The sequence below is a fragment of the Lissotriton helveticus genome, chromosome 12 (genome assembly GCF_964261635.1).
Source record: "Lissotriton helveticus chromosome 12, aLisHel1.1, whole genome shotgun sequence".
NCBI classification, from domain to species: domain Eukaryota; kingdom Metazoa; phylum Chordata; class Amphibia; order Caudata; family Salamandridae; genus Lissotriton; species Lissotriton helveticus.
Genome location: NC_136073.1, coordinates 88,187,054 through 88,209,578, shown reverse-complemented (window position 1 = coordinate 88,209,578; position 22,525 = coordinate 88,187,054). Strand labels below are relative to the sequence as shown.

At 43.0% G+C, this 22,525-nt stretch overlaps 1 protein-coding gene across 1 annotated transcript in view; it reads right to left on the bottom strand.

Moving 5' to 3' along the window:
• The window catches only part of LOC144797896 (vomeronasal type-2 receptor 1-like), a 151,502-nt gene that overhangs the window by 33,078 nt on the left and 95,899 nt on the right, over positions 1-22,525 (bottom strand). The window contains exon 6 of the mRNA XM_078668698.1: positions 6,191-7,021. Within this exon, the coding sequence (XP_078524824.1) occupies positions 6,191-7,021 (831 nt within the window). The remainder of the gene's footprint in view (positions 1-6,190; positions 7,022-22,525) is intronic.

The following is a 22,525-nucleotide window of genomic DNA, read 5'->3' as shown; positions in this document are numbered from 1 at the left end:
CCAGCCAGGGACTGCACGTCTGCGGTACCGATATTAATATCGGATAGACAGCGGATGATGGGGATCAGCAGAGCTCCGCTAAGTTTCACCCATTGCGCTTCGTGGCTTAGCCACACCCCCAAGACCCATATATTGATATAGGTCTCTCACACTATGATTTTATTTTTTGTCCTCATTCACCTCAGGATCTAGTGTCTATTGCCTTAGCCCAGTAATACGAAAATGAGACCGGGCACATAGGGGCATCTGGAAACAGACATTTCCTCCATGCAGGCACACGTCTCTCAGAGTGTCCAAATTACCACAGCTGAGTCAAATGTAAATGGGAGGTACTGGAGCAAGTCCGGAGAGTTCTACAGGTGTAATCATTGGATCAAAAACGTATATATCCTCATTACCCATCCCAGGTTTATTTCCGAAATTTTATTTATATCTTGTACAATTTTTACACCCAGGCATCGCATTTCCTTCTTAAACAACTGGTTCTCTATGCTCTGATTCCATACCATAACCTCTGTTTTCTCCTAATTTACTAAATAACCCGACACCTTGCTGAACTCTGAAGCCAACTATATAGTGGCCGGGAGAGCCACTTCAAGGTCCGAGGAGAAGACCATGAGATCAACTGCATACAATGTTACCTTTCTCAGCCATTCCACTTTGGAGAAATGAGGAATGTTAGCTGCCATTCTAAGTTTACGTGTGAGGGGCTCTATATAGAGGTTAAAAAAGAGCGGGGATAGGAGCAACCCTATCCCCTGCCTCTAAGTATTTTAAAAGATGAGGATAGGTTCCAATTCCCTAAAACTCTTGCTGAGGGATCTTAGTGTATTAGTTAAATTGCTCTACAAAATTTACCCCCAAACTCATATAGTTGAAAACAGAAAGCAAGTAAGACCACCTTACCCTATCAAAGGCTTTGGAGGCATCTAAAGGTATTACTGCTAAGGGGCTGCTTATGTTGTTGCGAAGTCAATAGCTCCTATTAAACCATGTGCTAGCTCATGTAGATATCTTCCTTCCATAAACTCCTTCTGGTCTTTATGGATCACATCTCCGTCTCTCTTAATTAATCTCCCCGCCAGGATTTTTGTAAAGATTTTATAATCCATTTTCAGAAGAGATATTGGTCTATACGATTCGCACCTAACAGGATACTTTCCTGGTTTCAAAATGATAGTAACTATTTCCTCATTCCAGGAGTATGGTAGTTGTGCCCCTTGATCTAATATCTCTTCTATCTTTACTGTCAAATATGGGTTTAACACCTCTCGTAGGATTTTATAAAGCTCCGCTGGTATGCCATCGGGCCTGGCAGCTTTGCCCCCCTAAATTGACTGTATCTCCATACTAACTTCCTCCAGTGTGATATCTTAATTTAAAACCTTTTGCTGAGTAGCATCCAAGGGTTTTCATAGAGTTTGCTAACCAACCATTAACCTCCTGTTCTGATGTTATTTCCTCCTCAACATATAAAACCTGGAAGTAGTCTTTAAATGCTTCTTCTATCTCCATCTCGCTGCTCAGAATATCGCCAATCTGCTTCTCCTTGATTTCCTTAATCTGGTTCCTATTCTGATTCATCTTGATTTTCCAAGCTCAAAGCTTCCCTGCTCTCTCCCCATACTCAAAGTGTGCTAGCTTGCTAGCATCCCACCTTTTTTTAATCAGAGTTTGGAGGATTTCTTCCATTTGGTTTGTCAATAAGTGCAGTTTTTCCTCTATCACGGTCCTACCATCATCTCTTAGACTTAATTTCATTTCAGCCTCTAACTTTTCCATTTCACTATCTAACCGAGACACTTAATTCCGGTAATGTTTATCTCTATAGAAGACTGCGCTCGTAATGTTACCTCAAATAAATTTAGCGTGTCTCATACTATACCAGTAGAAACTGAACCACTATTAGTCTTCAGGAGTTCACTTACTTCTACTTTCAGATTTTCCATTACCTCCGTGTCTACCAGTATGGTACGATCTAGCATTTGCTTCCTTTCCATGAACCTGTTAGTATCTCTAATTGCTATTGTTACTGCTGAATGATCCTCTCTAAGGCTCCAATCTAATAAGGATTGAAGTACCCTGCAGACTTCAGACCCTCTCGCTCCATAGGTCACACTGAGCATGTTGTTTCATCATAGCTTTCAAAAAGGCTTGTGATTTAGGGGTAGGAACAGCTCTACTTGTATTTGATTTATCTAAATTTAGGTCCATTATCATATTAAAATCTCCTGCCACAATAACAGGGCCTGAAACATCTAACAAATTTGAAAACATGCTTTTAAGTGGCTCACAATGATTGTGGTTTGGACCATAATATCCTACTATTGTTAGTGATCTACCACTAATCTTTATATTTGCTATAATACACCTGCCCCCCCTTAACCACCCTCATTTTTTTGCCTGTTTTTTTACTACTATTGCTATCCCTCTTATGTTCGCACTCTGATCTGTACATACCATCTGTTGCACCCATCTTTGCTTTCTGAATAAGTCAACTCATTCTTTTTTTACCAAATGTGTCTCCTGTAGGATAAGAACTGTGCAGGAGAATCTCTAATATACTGTAATATCTTGTCCCGCCTCCCCTTCGTGCTTAACCCATTAATATTCCACGTTAAAATCTGAATGGACATGTCCCTATTCTTCTACATACCTTATATCTTTCTGAGGTTTTTGAGGAAATTTGAATAATTTTTTTCCCACTTGCTCCCCCCTCTCCCTTCCCACCTTTCCGTGTAGAACCCACTCATTCTTCTTCCTGGACCTGATGTTTGTCCAAATTTTCGTTTTCTGTGTCACAAGCACCCACCACCGAGAAATAAAATGAATACATATCTATATCTATATACCCCCCTTAAACCTCACCAATACCCCTAAGGAAAAAAAAACATTACAAGGGTTATCCTAACCCATAGCTCTATTTGTATGCATATCATCATCTAGTTTCCTGTTCCTCCCTTCTTAGTAACTTCTAAAAAAATCATCTGCCTCTTTTGGGCTTCTTAACATATGCTTTTTATTGTTGTGCATTACTCTCAGGAATGCAGGGAATTTAAGCTGTGCTGTCGCCCCAACTTTTTTTAAATGCGTCTAAGTGCTTTCCCAACTCCCATTGTCTATCTAAGGTGACCAGTGACAGATCTGATCTAACTTCAAATGGGAAGTCTTTCCCCCTTACTGTCTTCAGTTTTAATGCACATAGAAGGATTTTTTTACCTTAGGGCTTACGTTTGAAAGTTTATGAGGATCTTCCCTGGCTTAACCCTATTTGGGATTTTCCTGTAAGGGCCTCTGTGGACCAGTTGGATGTCTTTTGATATGTTAGCCTCACTCTCATCAATCTGAACCCATGCCTTTATAAGCGACACCACGTAAGCTTTCAGGTCATCACCCTCCTTACCGTCCGGAACGTTCAGTATCCTCAAATTGTTCCTTCTAGAGTTGTTTTGCAGCTGTTACAATTTCTCCTGCAGTCTCTGATCATCCCGTTGTTGCACCTGTAACTCCATTTTACCATTATTTAGGTCTTTTTTAGCTCCCCCACTGTAACTTCAAGCATTTGCTTCCTTATAGACAAAGGGCCCTGTTACGATGTCGGATGGATCAGAGTATGTCCGACATCATTTGAGAACAGGAACCGAACGACATCCTGTCGTCGGTTCCAGCCCAGCAAGTAGGATACGACCAAACACTGTTTGGTCGCAATCCTGTTCTTTACAATGGCATCATGCATTCCGAATGGAATTCATGCTCTCATTGTAAAGAGCAGAGGTGCAGTTCATCCCTGCGCCCTGTATCAGGCATCTCAAGGTGCCTGCCACCAGGTGCAGGGATCAACAGGGGGCACCATAGCTGCCCCCTATGCCACCATACAGAAGCCTTGCACCCATGGGGGCCCTGCTAGAGGCCCCCAAAGTCAGATTCCCACAGCCTTTATGTGTCAGAAAGGCCGGCACAGAAAGACTGTGGGAATGTTCCATCGTAATCCCTCGGCTGGGAATTGATGGAGGATTTCCGAATGGCAGCTGGGTTCTCCGAGCTGGTAGAAGGACATTTGGAAATCTGGTTTGGATTCCTTTCCGACCGACCCCATCAAAATGGGTCGTTTGGAAAGGAGTCCAAACTGGACATTTTGATGCGGTCGGAACTGCTGCGACGGTCGGAGCCATTTCCAACTGCTTCGAAATCGGCCCCAAACTGTCCATTTGTTTTTCCAAGGCCTCACAGAAACCGCAAATCTCCCCCTGAAACCCTTCCTAATATCAGCAGTGAGTGACGAAAGCATAGTCTCCAAGGAGGTTGTATCTAGTGGGATTTCCCCTCATCCTTGTCTTGTGTAGGATCATCCACCTGGGACCCAGCTTTCACCTTGTGGACATCATTTAGAGCTTTTCCCCTATTAATCCTCTCAGGGCTAGAGGGAGTCCGTCACCACCATCTTCGTCGTACCTAATTTAACCACCACCTTCCCTTGGTTTTGGAGAGTCACTACGGGTGGTAAACTTTAAAAAAGGATCTCAGGGAGGGGGAGTATTCAGTGGCTGCTCAAGGAGTTGTTTTTTACCTTTCTCAGTTGAGTTATTAGCTTTTATTGAGATTTTTATTTTGCTCAAATTATTTTCTCCCTCACCAGTGCTACCCCCCTACCTCTTGTGTATGAAGTTCCCTGCTGACAGGGTGTTCCTTGGATCTTTCCTCCTTTTCAATGCCCTCCTTAGCAGTCAGGGAGCCTTTCCACCCTCTGGGTACCGCAGGTGCAGCGTATCTGCTGACACTGCTGACCCAGAGGATACCTCACGCTTCAGTCCTGAGCTCCAGGGTGGCCCTAAGCCAGCTCGAGTCTCCGGCATCTGTGTTCCAGTTTTTCTACCTCTCCACAACCTCCAACGATGATCCAGAGAGGGTGATGCACATTAATCTGTGCTAGTGCACAGTGGGTTCAATTAAGCTTCAATGGTGGACGCCTTGCGGCGCCATAGCGACTTGCATACAGCGTGCCCGCCATGTTCTACAAGATATGCCCCCACACTATGATTTTCATTTCGGTTATTAATGGGCAATGGCCAATTTTAGTTAGTTGCAAGTGTTTAAGATAGAATCACGTACGAAACACACTAGCTCATCTCACAGTTCAGCAAACAAACCCTTCAAGAGTAGACGTTTACAGTGCTTCACTTTAAAGACTAGTATTGGTTTAGGTGTGTACCTTGAAGTGATTTGTTTACAGTCACTTTGGAACATTTTTGTGAGGTTTTAATAAGTCTGAAATTAAACATTTATAGGCTCTAAGACTCTCTGCAGATCCTCTGCCTTCTTCATATGCCTACTACTCTAATGTTTGGTGCTGTTACCTGCTGCCCAGTGAGCAGCACTGTTTAATGGAGTCCACAAATCCAGTAAAGGTTTTCTTGTGGCAAGGGCATTCACAAAATTATTAGCAATCCAGGCAAATTTGATGATGGCCGTAGCATGTGTAAAGTTGTAAAATGTAGAAACAGTTTTGTTGAAACAAATTATATTTTACAGTTAAGAAAGATATTAAAGAACTTTAAGGTGCGTGCCATGTAAGAAAAAGATGATATTTGCAAGCAAATCAAACTACAAAATCTTTAATTAGAAAATTACAGCAATTCCTAAGATTTTATGTAGTTGTTGTTGCTTGTAAAAATATTCAAAGTGTCAGGCAGAATTCTTAAGGAATTCTGTAAGAGAAAAAAAGGAAGTATGTAACATTAAACATAGAACATGTTGTCACAGCGTTTCAAAAAAGCAAGTTATTCAAAACATTTTACAAAAGAAGCAAGCTATGTTTAAAGATACACAGTTTTTGGCAGCTTTAAAAAGTATGTGTGTTAATATTTTAAAAAGTATATACAATTTTAAAAAGTTTGAATTATGTGCCAATAAGTTCCTATTATTGTAACATTGTCATATTGAGAACGTTTTTCAAATGAGAATTTCATCCACTGTGAACAGATTTCCTAATATTTTCCCACAGCAGTATTCCACCACAAGACCTATTTGTTATTTTTCTATAGGAAGTGTTGTAGGAAGGAATTGCACATTTTGTAGGCCCCACCCATGTTCAATTTGATTGCAACTGAGTGTTATTTCTTAACCTGACCATTATAATCTCCATACCTAACAGCAGGATACAGAAGATCTTAAAATAAATCTCAATGCATACCTGCCAAGGCTGAAAATCAATGATGGTGGCACAGGACCCATGATGGAAAGGCCCTTTACCCGGGATGCAGGACATCAAATCCTGGAGGGCCAGTGCAATGGCATAAACAGCTGTGTAGATGTTGTATGTGAATCTAAAACTGGTGACATACTTGCTGTTCTTGTAAAGATCCTCTAGATTTTCAGTCCCAGTGCACAATTGTTTCTTGCTATCCTGCAAAGTTAGGGAAGAATTGAGGTCAATCCACTTGCATCCAAAAGCTTCTGCCCAGAACTCTCTGATGAACATGTAACCAGGGGTCACAATAGGATTAAGGCTGCGTAGGTAATTCTGAAAGCCCATCATCTCTCCATTGTGATTTTCGAAACCAATGGTGCCGGCGAGTAATTTGGAGAATTTTTCAGTGGAAAAAAGAGCAGATGTTGACCAACCTTCGCTTGCAATCCATATCTTTTCAGTTACATTTTGTCTCATTAGCTCATCAAGAATTGGGATCATATCATAGTCTGTGGCAAAGAATACAATTGCCTTGGCTGTTGAGTTCTTGATCCTTTGGACAATATGGAAAGCATTCTTGTCAGCCTGGCTTGTCACAATGTTCTCCGAGAAGGCCACACAGCCTGCATGTTTAGAAAACTCTTCCTGCAGTATATGGAGGCCTTGCTGGCCATAGTCATCATCCGTAGCTACAAGGCCCACCCAGGTCCAACCAAAGTGAGAAACCAGCTCAGCCAGCCCGCGGGACTGGAAGTCATCACTGGGAATTGTCCGAAAGAAGGAAGGAAACTGGTTCCGGTCACTGAGGAGAGAACTTGATGCAGAGTAACTGATCTAATGAGGAAAGAAAACAATTTAGCATGTGGTTGTATACATATCTGTTTTTGTACAGGCTTCTCCTCTAAATGGGAAAATATCTTTGATGCCTTTGATCACTTAACATTGTTGGAGCAGAGAGATTACTAAATTTGAAAGCAACTTTAAGAGGACATCTTTTATATTAAGGATTTATTAGAAATATGATTTGAGAAAAGGTGCAATCCTGTTGTATTAGATTAGTGAGTCTGGTTTATGATATGGAGGACACATGAATAAAGAGCCCTTTGATTAGACCTATTATGATTGTTTCTTTCTCTAGGACCCACCCTGTGAAGCCCTTTGTATAGTATGAAGTTTTCTGGGATTAGGGAGCTTTCATGAAGAGCCCTATGTGAATATATCCTGCTCCTGTAAAAACTCCAATGATGTTCAGGAGGAGTAAAAGATTCAAGCCTATGTCAGAAAACAATTTTGCTAAAGGTAGCAAGTGAGATAATCCTTAACCAGTGAAACTACTTTTTCTTGAGGCTGAGGTATGCAAATGCTGCAGGAACTCACAACGTCCTTGTTTTACAGTATGTTGCCATAAGTCTCAATTAAAGGTACCACCTCTCAACATTCTCATACAACGTACAGATTATGATGAGCTCATCTCAGTACTCTGCAGTGTATAGTACTGGAGGTCATTGAGAGTTATCAAACAGGGTGGAAGCATGTAAAAGCAATAATCACTTCCTCTTAGTTCCATTTAGGTTCGTACAATCTTCCCAACTTTGAGAGTCATTTCTCCACAGGGTTTGGCTCTTCGTTACAAGCCCTGCCCTGCACATATTGTGCCACCGAGTTAAGCCGTCTTTTAAATATGTCTCAGTCCTGCCATTACAATCTGTGTGTGCAGTTCAAACTGCCATATCGACGTGGCAAAATAAACCTTATGGCAGGTCTAAACTTTCCTTTTTAATACATATAAGACACCCCTAGGGTAGGCCTTAAACAGCGTACAGAACAGGGCGCATTGTATTTAACAAGTTGGACATGTATTTTTAAGTTTGAAACATCCTGATAGTGAAAAACGTTTACATTTATTTTTACTACCGCAAGGCCAACCTCTCCTATAGGATAACAAGTGGGTTAACTTATTACATTTAAGAAATGATAACTTTTAATTTTAAGCAGGTAGGAATGCTGAGTTTAAGCATAAGCGTGGTTAAGGCAGTAAGTGGTCGAGATGTGTGGTTGGTGGAAAGAGAAACAGGAAGGATCCGGAGAGGAAGCTCCGTGATATTGCCTGGTGAATGGAGCTGGGTTATGGGGGGAGTTTTTAAGGGTGGGGTTCGGTTTTATGTCTCAAGGCAGGGCAGGGGGGTCGTTTTTTGGCAGGGGCCAGGGTTTTAGGGTTCAGGACAGGGAAGAGGTCAGGTAGATTTATGGGCTGGGTTTTAGGCCTCACCTCAAGGTGTGGGGGTCAGGTTTAGGTCTCAGGGTAAGGGGTGGGGTCAGGTTCGGGGTCGTTTTTAGGCAGGGGCAGGGTTTTAGGCCTCTGACTGGGGAGGGAAAGGGCAGTTTTCAGGGTTGGGGTCAGATATAAGTATAAGGGTTGGGAGGGCTGGGGTCGTGGTTGTATTTTGGCAGAGGCCAGGGTTTTAGGGGTGGGGAATGGGGAAGTATTTAGGGCTGGGGCTGGGTTATAGGGCTCAGAGGAGAAGGGGATGCTTTGGGGCAGGGACTGAGTGTTAGGGCTCAGGGTGAAGAGTTTAGGTAGTTTTAAAGGCTGGGGTGGAGTTGATTACAGGGCTGGGGTATCTGGCGTTAAGGAGCAGAGCGGGCGGAATGGGGTGTGAACTTTACCATGCATATCCCTTTAGCAAGCATGCCTTTACAACAAACATTGCTGTAAAGGCATGTGTGGCAAAGGAATGAGTGGTAAAGACGCTGTTGTTGTTCCGACCGTGTTGTTTAGGCATGCATAGTTTAAGCATGCGTGGTTGTATCATACAACCCTGCTGGACATTTCATTCTAAATGGAGGTCCGTAGAGAAATACTGAAATATTTTGAGATCAACACAGAAACAACTATGAATAAAAGAATGTGATGGGAAGACTTTAATTCTTACATAAGAGGGTTATGCATATCAAAACAATCCAGCATCCTTAAAACAATTCGAAATGTATTTAATAAACTTGAAATCAAGTTTAAAATATAGAACATGTCATTTACAGATGAAAAATACTTCAAAGACATACTGATGACAAACAGGGGGAATTCAAGGAAGAATCCAACTGGAAACTGATATTCCTGGGCGAGCAGGATAAAGGCAATTGGGTAAGGGGTTTACCTCAGGAAAATCCTAGCCAATATGATGATGCCAATCTGGAACTCAAATAACATACCAGTTATAGAGGTGCAATGCAATGGTCAGAGTTTCTCTCGCTATAAGAGTCCAATTCAGAGAATATTATGGACCACTGCACATTACACAGGTAAGTTTCAAAAATACTACAACAGGAGACTGTCTGGATAAATTAATTAAGACATGACTAGAAAACCAAAACAGGGAAACATTAGGCCCCTCAGTGAAACTGGATGAAAATACAGAAGTAGTCCAGGATATATGAAATTACAATTTAATGCTCTAAGATATATACATATAGGTATCTTGTCCCACATATCTTAGAAATTCCAGAGGAGACATGAGAACATGAATATCAACCGCCAACATTATTTTAAAGCAAAAGACACACAATTGAAGAACGGAATGCAGAACAAATCAAAACATTCACCCCCAGTCAAGAAATTTGGGTTAAATCCATCATTCTTTTAAAGGAACAGATTTTTAAAAACATAACACCACTAAATCTGAAATTCTCCAGGTTTGCAATCCTGTCAACTAATGGCACAATACCTTATAGCATCCACAGTTAGGGGACTGTCCCAAACCTGTCACTTCGGAATGCAAATTTGGATTTTGATTAGACAGGGGCCTGATCTTAGGCTTCATTTTTCCGAGGTCACCTAGTCCTGCCTAAATTACACATGTCGCCTAAGTTTGCCTTTTCCCCTCCTTTGTTTCCCTCATAAAATCAAGTGGTCAATACTTTTATCCAATGGCATATTGTATAGACCAACTCTCTTAAAGCAATCAAAATACTGCAAAAGATCCAAAATATCCTAGCTAGGTCCATCTATCGCCTAAAGAACTTTAATTAGCGGCTAACCAATTTAAGCAAATTTATTGTCTGCGTTTAAGGAAGTATAAAATCATTAACTTCTTCCTAAATCTTTAAAATTTTTTGCTCCAAAAAAGAAAGCATGGATTACCTTTGGAAAGAAGTATGGAAATATCATTGGTTTGCTCTTGAAAAAATGTGATTACTTACAAAGAATGTATTATTATGAGGAAAAATTCCTGCATTCAGCAGTGTGACGGATAGGTGTGCCATGTTACAGACCTGTTTTGCATACTTTCATATTCCACTGTGATTTGGGACAGTTCACAGTATCCATTAATACGCACGCAACAAGGAGGTTTAGTCAATACTATCATAAATACTTTAAAGGGAAGGAGTGCGTTATTATATTCTTATTCTTGCTTAGCAATATTCACTGTCCCCTCGTTAGTTTGCACCACATAGATCACTGGTTTGAATTTGCAACAGAAGCAGACAGTTTACTGAAACTTCACTTCAGAGACAGTGGAAAAACACAGAACATCAAGAGTGGATTTCAAGTTAATGTTACTGACTACAAGAACATTTCTAGTTTCATTGGAGAGATATATTATGCTTTCTATTAAGGCTTATTTCGTTTTTACTCATGTCTCTGTTGAAAATGATTAACTTCAATATGCGGTAGGGCGAACTGTTGTGAATTACAAATGAGCATTATTTGTATGGATTCAATGAGGACATTCACAGGAACTTATTATTTTAGACACTTTCCACAAAGTAGTCAAAGGGAAGGAGTGCATTCTTATATTCTTATTCATGCTTAGCAATTTTCTAAAATTGCTCTAATCCAAAATCCAAAATTGTTCTAATCCAAAGTTAGCCCTTGTTCAATATAATAAGATAACCCAAAGTCATCCAATTAGAGAGATAGAACTTACAGTAGTGAAATACAAATTTATGAGTTTTTCACTACGAGGATAATTGAAACCTTAAAACACATATCCTACCTTTAAATTCAATATACCTAGCCCTGTTGACTGTTTAGGGCCTACCTTAGTGATGACACATGTTTTAAAAGGAAGGTTTAAGCCTGGCTAAAGGTTTATTTTTCTAGGTCGAATTGGCAGTTTTAAACTTGCAATACAGGCTACAATGCCGGCGTGAAACAGGTTTTAAAGTACTGTTTAAGTGGGAAGCACAGTGATTGCTGCGAGCCATCTAGTAGCATTTCATTTATGTGCCCTTTTAATATTTAGTACCATAGACTACAGACTTATAAGTAAATTAAATATGCCTCTTAGAACTGGCTATTTCTGGTAGCTTAAGGCTGACGCCAAAGCCAGGCAGAAACCACCATTCTAGTCAGGGCAAGGGAGTCACACGCCAAGATAACCCCTGCTCATCCCCTTGGTAGCTTGGCACGAGCAGACAGGCTTATCTCGGAGGCAATGTGTAAAGCATTTGCGCAAGCACACAACAGCAACAACATCCTAGGCACACCACAAAAGGAACTCCACACAAGGTTCTATAAAAATAACTTTAGTATTGTCAAAACACATCAGATAGAAGTCACACATGTACATTGTGCCAACTGGCACGGGCAATATTCACAAGGGATTATGTACAGGACAGGGCCACATGGGCCACTGTCAGAATCAGCACTTAGTAGAAATAGCACTTCTAGAACATAGAATATAGGATATAAAATCACTGTAGCACAAATTAGCAAGTATAGCACACAACCAGTAACTACTGGTAGAGGTAGGTACACACTACGCAATACTAATAATCATAGGCCTAGATCACGCATGGACACATAACCTCTCTAGTATAAACTCTACTAGGCAAAACACAACCACCTAAGAATAAAATACATTTAGGGGTATAAGCAAGAACACATTACACATGATGCATCACAACATTCAGAGGTGTAGGGAAGGAAAACACATGATGCATAAAAACACATTCAGAGGTGTAAGAACAAGGAAGAAAACACAACCCAATAGCGCAGAAACACATGATGCCTAAAAACATTCAGAGGTGCAGGAAAAACCACACAATTGCGCAAAACTACATAAGCCACCACCTGTGGCAGTCCCTAGGCCAACTGGCCTTGTTGGGGCTAGGACGCCCCGTGCCCAAAAGTCAGGGGCCTAAACGTGGCAGCTGCCAACGAAGTGCTGGGCAGCTGTGAAGACAGTGATGGGGCCAACGTTGGTGCCTTCCAGGCTCTGAACAAAACACTTGTGTCCCCCAAGAGCCTCACTGGGCTCTAAACATCATGTGGGCGGTGAGCCCCTCTGGACTCTAAATATAAAATGCCCTCAAGAGCCTCACGTGGCTCTAAACAAAGAAATGCAGCCTCACTGGGCGGTGGCGTCCCTCACGGGGGACCCGTGAACACTTGCGGCGCCTTGAGCCTCTTCTGGGCTCTCAATACACATGTGGCGCTTCAGAGCCTCTCGTGGCTCTGGGCAACGGTGGCGCCGCTTTGCTGGAGTCCCCCTCCTGGGGACTCAAAAGGACAATGGCCCCCGGAGCCCTCGTGGGCTCGAAATCATTAAGAATGCCCCTGAAGCCCTCGTGGGCTTCACAACCACAATGCGCACGAGATCGCGCTACTGGGGGGGCGGACACCGGCAATGTGTCCCTGTGCCCCTCCTTCTCTGCTGCCACACTCACCGGGTCTGGCGGTGGCTGGGGACGGAGAGCTCCCACTCCTCGGGACTCTCGCGGTGGCGTCTCTTCTCTGGGTGCGGGGCTCCCCCTCGGTCACGGGAGCCCCACAGCGGCAGGCGCCATCCTCTTCTCCAGTCTCCCCGAGCGCTGGCCAATCGCAGCGCGGCCCTTCAGTCGTGCCCACTGTCGCGGGCCAATCACTGCGCAGCTTTTCAGGACGAGCCTCCCGCGGCCCGCCAATCACAGCGCGGCGCCTCGGGAAAGCTTCTCTCCTGCGGCCATAATCAAAAACGGCTCGGGCCGCGGCGGTGAAACAAAGGGGGCAACATGAGGGGTGGGCACCCTCTAAATCCAAATAAAAGACAGAAGCGGCGTGGGCAGCCGCGAAAGGGACAGTAAAGCGCTCCCAGCGATATAAATCAAATAAAAGCGCTTCCAGGCGCTATAAGCAAAAGGCAAAGCGCTCCCAAGCGCTAGGGGCTAAAAGTACACCGCTCTCAGCGCTAGGAAGCAAATAAAGTGCTCCCAGGCACTATAAGCCCAATAAAGTTCCAGCAAAGTTCTTCAGCAAAGTGAGGCAAAGGGGACCCAGTATAAGGTCTCCAGAGTCCAGGACATCAGCAGTCCATCAGGTATCCAGGGGCTGGGCAGGGCCCAGGGAGGCAAGCCTTCCCCCGGGCCCAAGCAGCAGCACGCCCCTGGCAGGATTGAAGTTGGAAACAAGAACATTTTGTAAGGGGACACAGCCCCTTTTTATACCATAACATCCTTTGTCTAGCAGGGTGCAGGCAGTGTGAGAACCAGCTACAACTGGTTATAGGGAACTCCTTTCAGTGTGAGGGGCAGAGGCGACAGCCGCCCAGCAGGAGGTGGAGCCAGCATTGTAGCAGGCAGGCACAGCCCTATTCACTCCCAGGTGCTATCTCCTCCCACCACTCTAGTTGCAGATGCAGTCATTCAACCATGGGCTGACTCAGACAACCTCCTGGGGGCTCCCCAGCCCCTGTCACCCTCAAACCAGACAGTCAATCCACAAGCAGGCCCAGGCACACTCCTGGAGCCAGGCGCCAGCCAATCACGTGCCAGCAGACTCACTACACACGCACACCCATGTCTAGAAGTGGCACTTCCACACTAGACACATTCATGCCACATACATCATTGAATGCTGCGTAATCTCATGAGTTCGCACATACCAAACTTGACGATGCACTCCCCACGCATCAAGAACTACCATGGTCGCACATATTCCCAATGCATTCCTATGGGAGGGCAGGTCACTCACCACACATACACAGAGAGCTCACGCACTTTACACTGTACCACAGTGAAAAAGTGTGCAGAGGCCTAAAATCACCAACACCAGGTTCCAGAAACAGGCTAGGAAAAAGCAAAAAGTTTCGGGCTGAACCTGCCAAAAAGGGCCAGGTCCAACAATGCCAAGCAGGTGTTAGCCAATTGTTCCATATTTAAGGGAGAGAGCAATAGTCCTAATGACAATAAAAGTCATTCAGCAACACAGGAGGGGTGAAGCAAAATATTTGGGGGTGACCATGCTGAGATGACCAAGCCCAATAATCAGTATTACTTTAGTATCACTCTGTTTGCTTTTTCGTTACTGATAAATGCTGAGATGTCATTGATTTATGGAAAATTTAAATATAATTTAAAATAATAATAATAATAATAATAATAGTACAATAACATAAGACCAGTAGTCACCAGATATTACCTACATCTGCAGAAAACGCCCATCACTGTGTTCTTTCCAGGAAGGACTATTGATGACAAGGGTGCTAGTATCATTTGGTCTGTCCATCTCTCCCCATGGTGACACAAACTGATTAGTAAAGGGGATGGACGATGAATGTCCTCTTTATTTTTCTCTTCCTTTGATTGTACCTCCAAAGAGTTCTGCTGATTTTAGGGAAACACCTGTCACAAGTAAAGGGCAGGCAGCTGAAGAGCCTACATCCTTCACCCAGCCAGGGCATGCTTTAAGCAAAGATGTAAATCAGGTGCTGCAGTATCAGTAGCATTTTAGGCCTCCAAAGAAAACATGCACAGAGCATTAAAGACAGCAGAATGCAGCAGTGGAGTGTCTGTTGGGAATAGATCTAGAGATTCTGCTTGGACAGAAGTTGCAAGAAAGGCTCACATGGAAATGCTGAGTCTCCCTTAGAGTGTGTGTGTTACCACATAAGCAGCAAGTCAGGAAACTCATGATCTTTGATCTTGGCACAGTGGACCAAAGCACCAACCAAAGCAAGGAAAAGGACAAGAAGTCTGCTAAGGCAGAGTCAAAGAGGTCCCCCGAGTTCGCTTGAGGGAGATGGCCTGGTGTCTGAGGAGGAAAGCTGCAGCTGAAGGAGTCTGGCATGATCTGGCAGAGGTCCTCGGTGCAGGGGGCTCCTCCACAGAGGACCTATACCAAGGGCAAAAGACATGCCCACCCTTGAAGGCCTTGGACAACAAGCTGCAAGGCAAGAAAAGGGAGATGTAAGTGACACTCATAGGGTCTCCTGGGAAGATGGGCTTCTGTACACTGCGGCCAGGGACCCCAAAACATGGACAGCCAGCAGAGTAGTGATCCCCTAAGTGTAAAGAGAGTTTATTCTGACCACAGCACATGGCACCCCCATAGTAGGACATTTGGAATAAAAGAAAACCTGGGACAGGTTGGTTGCCCATTTATTTTTGCCCCAGATGTCTGAAAAGGTGAAGGTGTTTTGTTGCTCCTGCAGCACCTGCCAAGCCAGTGTCAAAACAGGGGAAACAACCCAAGTCTCCCTTAATTCATGCCACTAGGCACCCAAAGCTAATTCCCTCAGGACTGTTCCTGCCCCTGCATTAGCAAAGGTCCTCCTTGGTATCTTCATCAGGGTAGGATTTCCTAAAGAGGTGGTCTCTGATAGCGAGACATGCTTCATGTCTGCATACCTAAAAGCTATGTGGGATGAATGGGGAGTGTGCTACAAGTTTATCACCCCCTAGCACCCTCAGACAAATATTTTAGTTGAAGGATTCAACAAAACCATGAAAGGCATGATAATGGGGATCCATGAAAATCTCATAAGATATGGGATGCCCTGTTACCTTGCCTACTGTTTGCCTACAGTGAGGTGTCAAAAAAGTGGGTAGGATTTATACCTTTTGAACTTTTGTTTGGCCATCCCGTAAGGGGGCCTCTAAGTTTGGCGAGGGAAGGGTGAGAGAAACCTCTGAAAGAACACAATAAAGACATGGTGGACTATGTACTGGGCCTGGGTTCACGCATGTATGAGTACATGAAGAGAGGGAACAAACATTTGGAGGCCAGCCAGGAGAATATCAAGCACTGGTATGACCAAATGTCAGCAATGTTTGAGTACCAACCAGGTCAGTTGGTGTGGGTTTTGGGGCCTATGGCTCCCATTACCCACCAGGACAAGTGGATTAGGCCCTACCCCATTTTGGAGAAGAAAGACTAAGGCACCTAGTGGGTAGACTTAGGCACCCCAGGAGTCCTCACTGAGTTCTCCATGTCAATCACCTAAAGACACACAAGGTCATAGCTGACATGGCAATGCTCATTGTCACTGATGGGGGCCAGGAGGAGGAAAGTGAGCTCCTCCCTTACCTACTTCAAAAAAAGAGTGTTGTTTTATAAGATTTGCTTACTGAGCAACAGCAAGCTGACTGCACAGAAGGACAGGCTCTAAGCGGCCAGCAGCAACTGGAATATCAGCCTGCAGGGATCTAAACATAACATCAACTCCATTTATGATCAAGGAGAATATGAAGGGTGCCAATACGCAGCCCTGGTGGACACCCCACCTAATTCTAAATGAGGGCAACAGTTCACCATTGGGTCCAAACCTAACTTTGTCTGACAGATATTCATATAGAGACAAACAATTTCCATAGGAGCCCCGTATAGAAGCAGAGTGGTCCACAGTATCCCGTGCTCAACTAAATCAAATGTTCTGGTAAGGTCAGCAGAGCAAATATGTAGTGAGCCCGTTTTTGCTTTAGTTTACTTCGCCATCAAAAGTTCCAAGTTTAGGCATTGCTCTACCATTCCAAGTCTCTCCCTGAATCATACTGGATATCTGACAGAATAGAATTGTTCATTGCCTATTCTTCCAGTATCTTTAGGACTACCCTTCCCTAGAGTTTGGCAGAGGAATCCAGGAGAGAAATGGTACGGTAGCATTTAGGATCTGCCTTATCGCCTTTCTTATATATTGGAACTATGACCGGCTTGGCCCAATACGGAGGGAAGGTCTCATGTACAGCTGAATTACAGATACCTCTGTATTGGTGCCCACAATTCTACTTTCCCTAGAAAGCCATTAACAGGAACCCCAATGGGCCCAGGGGCCTTACCCTATGCACAACTATGCAGTGCATCCGAGATTAGAGGAGGGTTGTTACTATAGGTTGGTCTGTTAATCACATTTTTTGGGACCGATTATCCAAGTCATAAGTCATCATTTGGAGCAGGATCAAAAGTTGATTTAAAATGGTCCACCCAAACCTGTTAAGGCATCAGGAAGGTAAGTATTATATCCTGTGTCTCCTAGTTCCTCGCTGCTCAACATTTGTGAGTGTGATGTACTTGAATGTTCATGAGTGCATGGTTTGGTTGAGTGGTCAGTTAGAATGAGTGTGGCTGAGCAGCAGGATGCTGCTCCCAGTGGGGCCTTTACCATCTTACTTGTAACGGAATAAACTACATAATCTACTCCACTGGCTATGGGACAAATTACCTACAAGAACCCTACTTCATTTACAAAAGTAAGCACCAGACTAGCCTCATCCCTCGGGAAAGGAGTACTGTGAACTGTTTTTGTTTTCAGCAGCCTGGAGCAAATTTGACCAATCTTTTTCCCTTAATTCCTTTTTCCTGACTATTATGATTCTGTTTGCACCTGTGGAAACCTACCTGGAACTGCTTGACTGCGACTCATCCTGGGCCAAAGCTTGGTTCCCCGAACAGGGGGACCCCTTTGAGAGCCAAAGGGAACTGCAGACTCCCCTGGACTAGTAGCATTAGTTCCCTGCACTTTGCAGGTAAAAACAACATACTGGTACCATAGAATTGCTGGCCAATGGGCCCTCTGAAGAAATGACCAAATGTAGATGGTTGAGGGGTTGAGTGCGCTACAGGGGTGTAGGCGCATCCCTGCGGTGGGCACACATATGCGGAACTATGTGTTGTGGATGAACAACACAGGAAGTTTCCCAGTTCAAAATAAAGTTTTCTTGAGGAAAATTTCAAAATTTTTTAATCAAAGTCTTTCATGCTTTATGTTTCATATTACATTCATATGAAATGAACCATCGAATTTAATCCATTATATGGTGGCTCCGATGCATTTCGGACAAAAGTGTCCTTTCTCAAGGAGCACTGCGGAAACCAGGGCTGATGAACGAGTTTCTTCCGCGCTCCTTCCGAGCTGGGTCGTCTCCCGGTGGCAGCGTGCGCCACGCCCAAGCATTCTAGTTTACAAATGTAGATGGTCCAGTTCATTGTGGGAAAAATAATACTGACCTCCAGCAAGTCTCAGGCGGCTACTGTTTTCCCCCGGACCTCTGGACATTGAAATAATTTTCTGCTGAGCTTATCGTTGCCAAGGCTTGTTGGTCACCAGTTTGGCAACCACCACTTTTCTCAATGCTGCACCTCGAAGGAACTGTGCAAAACCTTCATCTGACTGTAGCTGCAGCTTCCTTTTTGACTACTTGCCCCTAGTTCTCCTCCAGTACCATGTAAGTGGTAAAATAAGCTCCCCAGCCTCTCCTGATTCTGCACCACGGACAGCTAGGACAACTCCTAATCAGGGCTTCTCGAGTCACCTATAATTAAACTGACTGTTGTGGCTTGATAAAGGGACCCGCAACAACTTTACCCCTATTGGATTCCACTCAACTCGACTTGCAAGTTACTGATTGTCACAAGTGCATTTTACCATTGACGGCAATGCTAACGTTTTGCAGTATTGATTTGCAGTGTTTTAATATTACTTCTAAAATCCATAACTCCTGTTGTACTGATTGACTTAATTTTAGTATCTATATTTAAATACAAATCTGCTTTATTTTTATAAGTTGGTGTAGGATTTCTTTTGAGTCGTGTCAACTACTTATCGTCCATGTCGGCACACTTAAATGCTTAACACATGTTCCTCTAGTAAAGCCTGACCACTGATCTAAGGATTTATTATTGTGAATTCAAGGACTTTCTTTGGGGTATTGGAAGAGTATTACATAGTGAAGCATAACCAGCATCACCACATAATACTTCACCTTCCTACAGCTCACATACATATATGCTCAAAGACAGTAGTAGAAGTGGGCAGGGTAATATGGAATGACATTACCCAACTTTTCCTATTTGATCAAAACAGTTTCCATACATTTTATTTAAAAATAACCATTCCAGAACAGTTCCGTTGCTGCAGGTTCAAAGGGGAGAAGGAGGGTCTCCTTTAGAGTCAATTGATTCAAAGGAGAGGCAGTTAAAAAAGAAACAAGCCTTCTCTTTAGGGTGCCTGAAATAAATATAAATATACACAATTGGTTAACTGGGAAATCTGAAGGCTGCTTGGGAGCAAATATGGGTTTTAATTAATGTATAGTCTTAAATTTGTTCTTTTATAGGAAACTCTTAAAATGATTTGCACTTGGTACAATCAGTGCATTGCTAAAAACATAACTTTTGAAAGCACTGTAAACACTTAAAGAAAATATTTTTGACCATTTTGGGACAGCCTCTGTGCAACCTATCATATACTGTGTGCAATGCATGTTTTGAACTAAGGAATTACTTAGTTCTCTTTGTTTTCTGTCTGCAGGCGCGGACCTCTTTAGGACTATAAATACATGTTCCTATCTCCCCAGGTCTCCGACCAGCATTCAGATCAGGGAATATCTGGGTATACCCACAGATCTCTGAAATGATTGCATTACCAAGCTGAACTGTCCTACCAGAAAAATATATATTCTACAGTTGAATTTAAGTTGCACTTATTTTTTATTTGAGGTGTATGCATTACGTATTATATGCAGTTAACTGTAGGTCAAAGGATAACCACATTTCAAAAAAATATATTGTTCTTTTAGCCACACCTCTGACCACGCCACACACTCTTTGACCCTGCCAATACTGTACTCTTGACCACAGTTCCCATACTTTTCTTTATACACTTTGACCGCTGCTCATGGAGCATCTACAAAACAACTTTTTGTACAAACAGTAACTATATGTACAGCACAGGCAACAACAATGCAATGAAGTCTGCATAGTGTCAGGTGGCAGCCCCTCCTCCAATGAACTGCTTTATAGCAGCACTTTGTTGAATGCACAAATATTCTGTTGTGCACGACCCTAGGTGCAGGGACACTTTGTCCTCTGTCTCCAGTCAGCTTGAAAGTAGTAGCCAGAAACATAACATAACCCCTAATCTGAATCATATTACACAGCATGAATGAGCTAAACATGCAATTCTAGCCCTTTTAAGGGTTGTCGAATGAAACTGTTGCCCCAAATCTATTTTTTGCTCTGTTATCCTTTCTCTTTTCTATTTTTCTTTCCATTTTTTCTGTGGCACTCTCTTTCCTTTTAACAATTTCCTTTAACAATGTTTAGTTCTATGCCCATCCTTGACCATTACGGCGCAACTGTGTCATAATATGTCTGTCACTGAAAACATCAGCTGAAGCTATGCCCTTGGTCAGCATTCTTCTTTCAGGCAGGATCTTCTATCTGCAGCGTTTGTGGAAGTAGCCTTCAGGCTTTGGCTGTATTGACGTGTACAGTTCCTGTGAATTGAATGAGGGCACATAGCCAGGTGGACTCATTCAAGTGGTAAGTATGGCTCTTTTGGTCTAACGCTTGGAGACAGGTGATGGTATGGTTCCTGCACAATATCTCTTGCACATGTGTGCCTCTTCTTTCTTGACAGCCTTACAAGCACAGGGACAAAGTAACATCTACAATTCATCTATGTGGGTATAGAACCAAGAGAGGAAGGTCCTTTCCCAAGGATTCTTTCGTGTAGTCTATACTCTACCATAGCATTTCCTTTGACCGATTCTGAACTACGCTTTGCAAACTAATCCAGCATGGCTCATGTTTGTCGGGGGGAGGGAGGGTGGAAGCCCCCATTTTTCTTGAAGAAGATATCCTGGAGGCTGTAAAACACTGGCCCTTTGAGTTTGCCTCTAATAATCCTATAAGTGCCAGACAGGAAGGTTCTGTTGTGTCCCTGCAGAAAACTTACAGTAGTGTCTAGTATATTTCTGGGTTGTCAACCAGTAAGTGGTCGTGGCACCTGTCGATGAAAGATTTCCTTGTTTATTCAAGTTTGTCTTCACAGAATTCAACGTCATAGTATGCACAAATGGCAAGGACATTAATGCAAAACCAAAAACCTTCATAGGCACTAAGTAGAAATCCAACATGTGTCCCTCCTTGGAACAGGGAAAAAACAAGGAAGTGAAAAATGCTAATAGTGTCATGTGTTATTTATCACAGCTTAATGAATACTTAGGGCCAGATTTATTTACAGTGAAACAACAGTTGCTGTACTGCATTGCATCAAAGGGAGAGAGCAGGACAGCACAGTATCTACTAAGATATACTACTGTTTTTCTCTCCCTCTCAGGTGCACTTTGGGTAGATGTGTGTCAAGCTCAAACCTCTGCACCAGAATGCACGAGTTTGTGTGTGATGTATACCACAAGTTATTGTACTGGAGGGGTGCCGTCCAGTGCAAAATACTATTTCTAGACATAGATGACTTTTTTTTACCAAGTCTGTGTTTGTATTGTACATTACAGCATATACGCAAAGAAAATGTTTGGAGGAAATTCCAACGTTACGCCTGCCTCGAGGAGGCAGACAATCCTGTCTACAGTTCTGGGCTTTGCTTTGAAACCCATGGGTCTGTGCATGGGAATGCTCATGTACCGCACATAGTATGCCTCCTTGATGCAAAGTAGTGCAAAGAAGTGCAAATTAGCACACACTTTTGTGCTGGAAAATAAATCCCAGTCTTACATATGGCACCGGTTTGTGTCACTTTTGGATTAGCAAGTCTCGGCTCTAGTATTTAGCTTATTTACTTTTCAAAATGTACACACAGTTCGAACATACACACAGTCTTTGAATAAATATTTAGGGTTTGGAAAAAGTACTTCTTACAAGAGTGACTCGCCAGAAGTCCACTGAATCTGTTTGTTTTCATGTGTCTCACCATCTCAGATTTGAGGATGAAGAGATGGAAAGATTAAATTACAAAGAAACAGCTGCACCTTTTGAGGACAACTTAGTATAGGCCAAATCTACATAGCACTGTTTGCAAAATACTCATTGCAATTTGGACCCAATATTTTAGCAAACTGACCTATGTATTAATAATTCAGTTAATAAATTACCAATTCCGAATGGGTTGCAATTTGACCTACCTCATGATTACTAATGAGGTAGGTCACAAACTGCGACCCACTTTTAATCCCAGCCACCACAGCGATGGTGACCTTCTTGGGTCAGCAGACAACCATGTCTTTGATTGCTTTTAAATAAAGCATTTTTTTTAATGCAACTCACTTTCCTTAGAATGAAAATAAGGATTTGTTCTTTTTGAATGAAAATTGTAAGTTTCATTTTAAAAAGTAGGCAGTGAT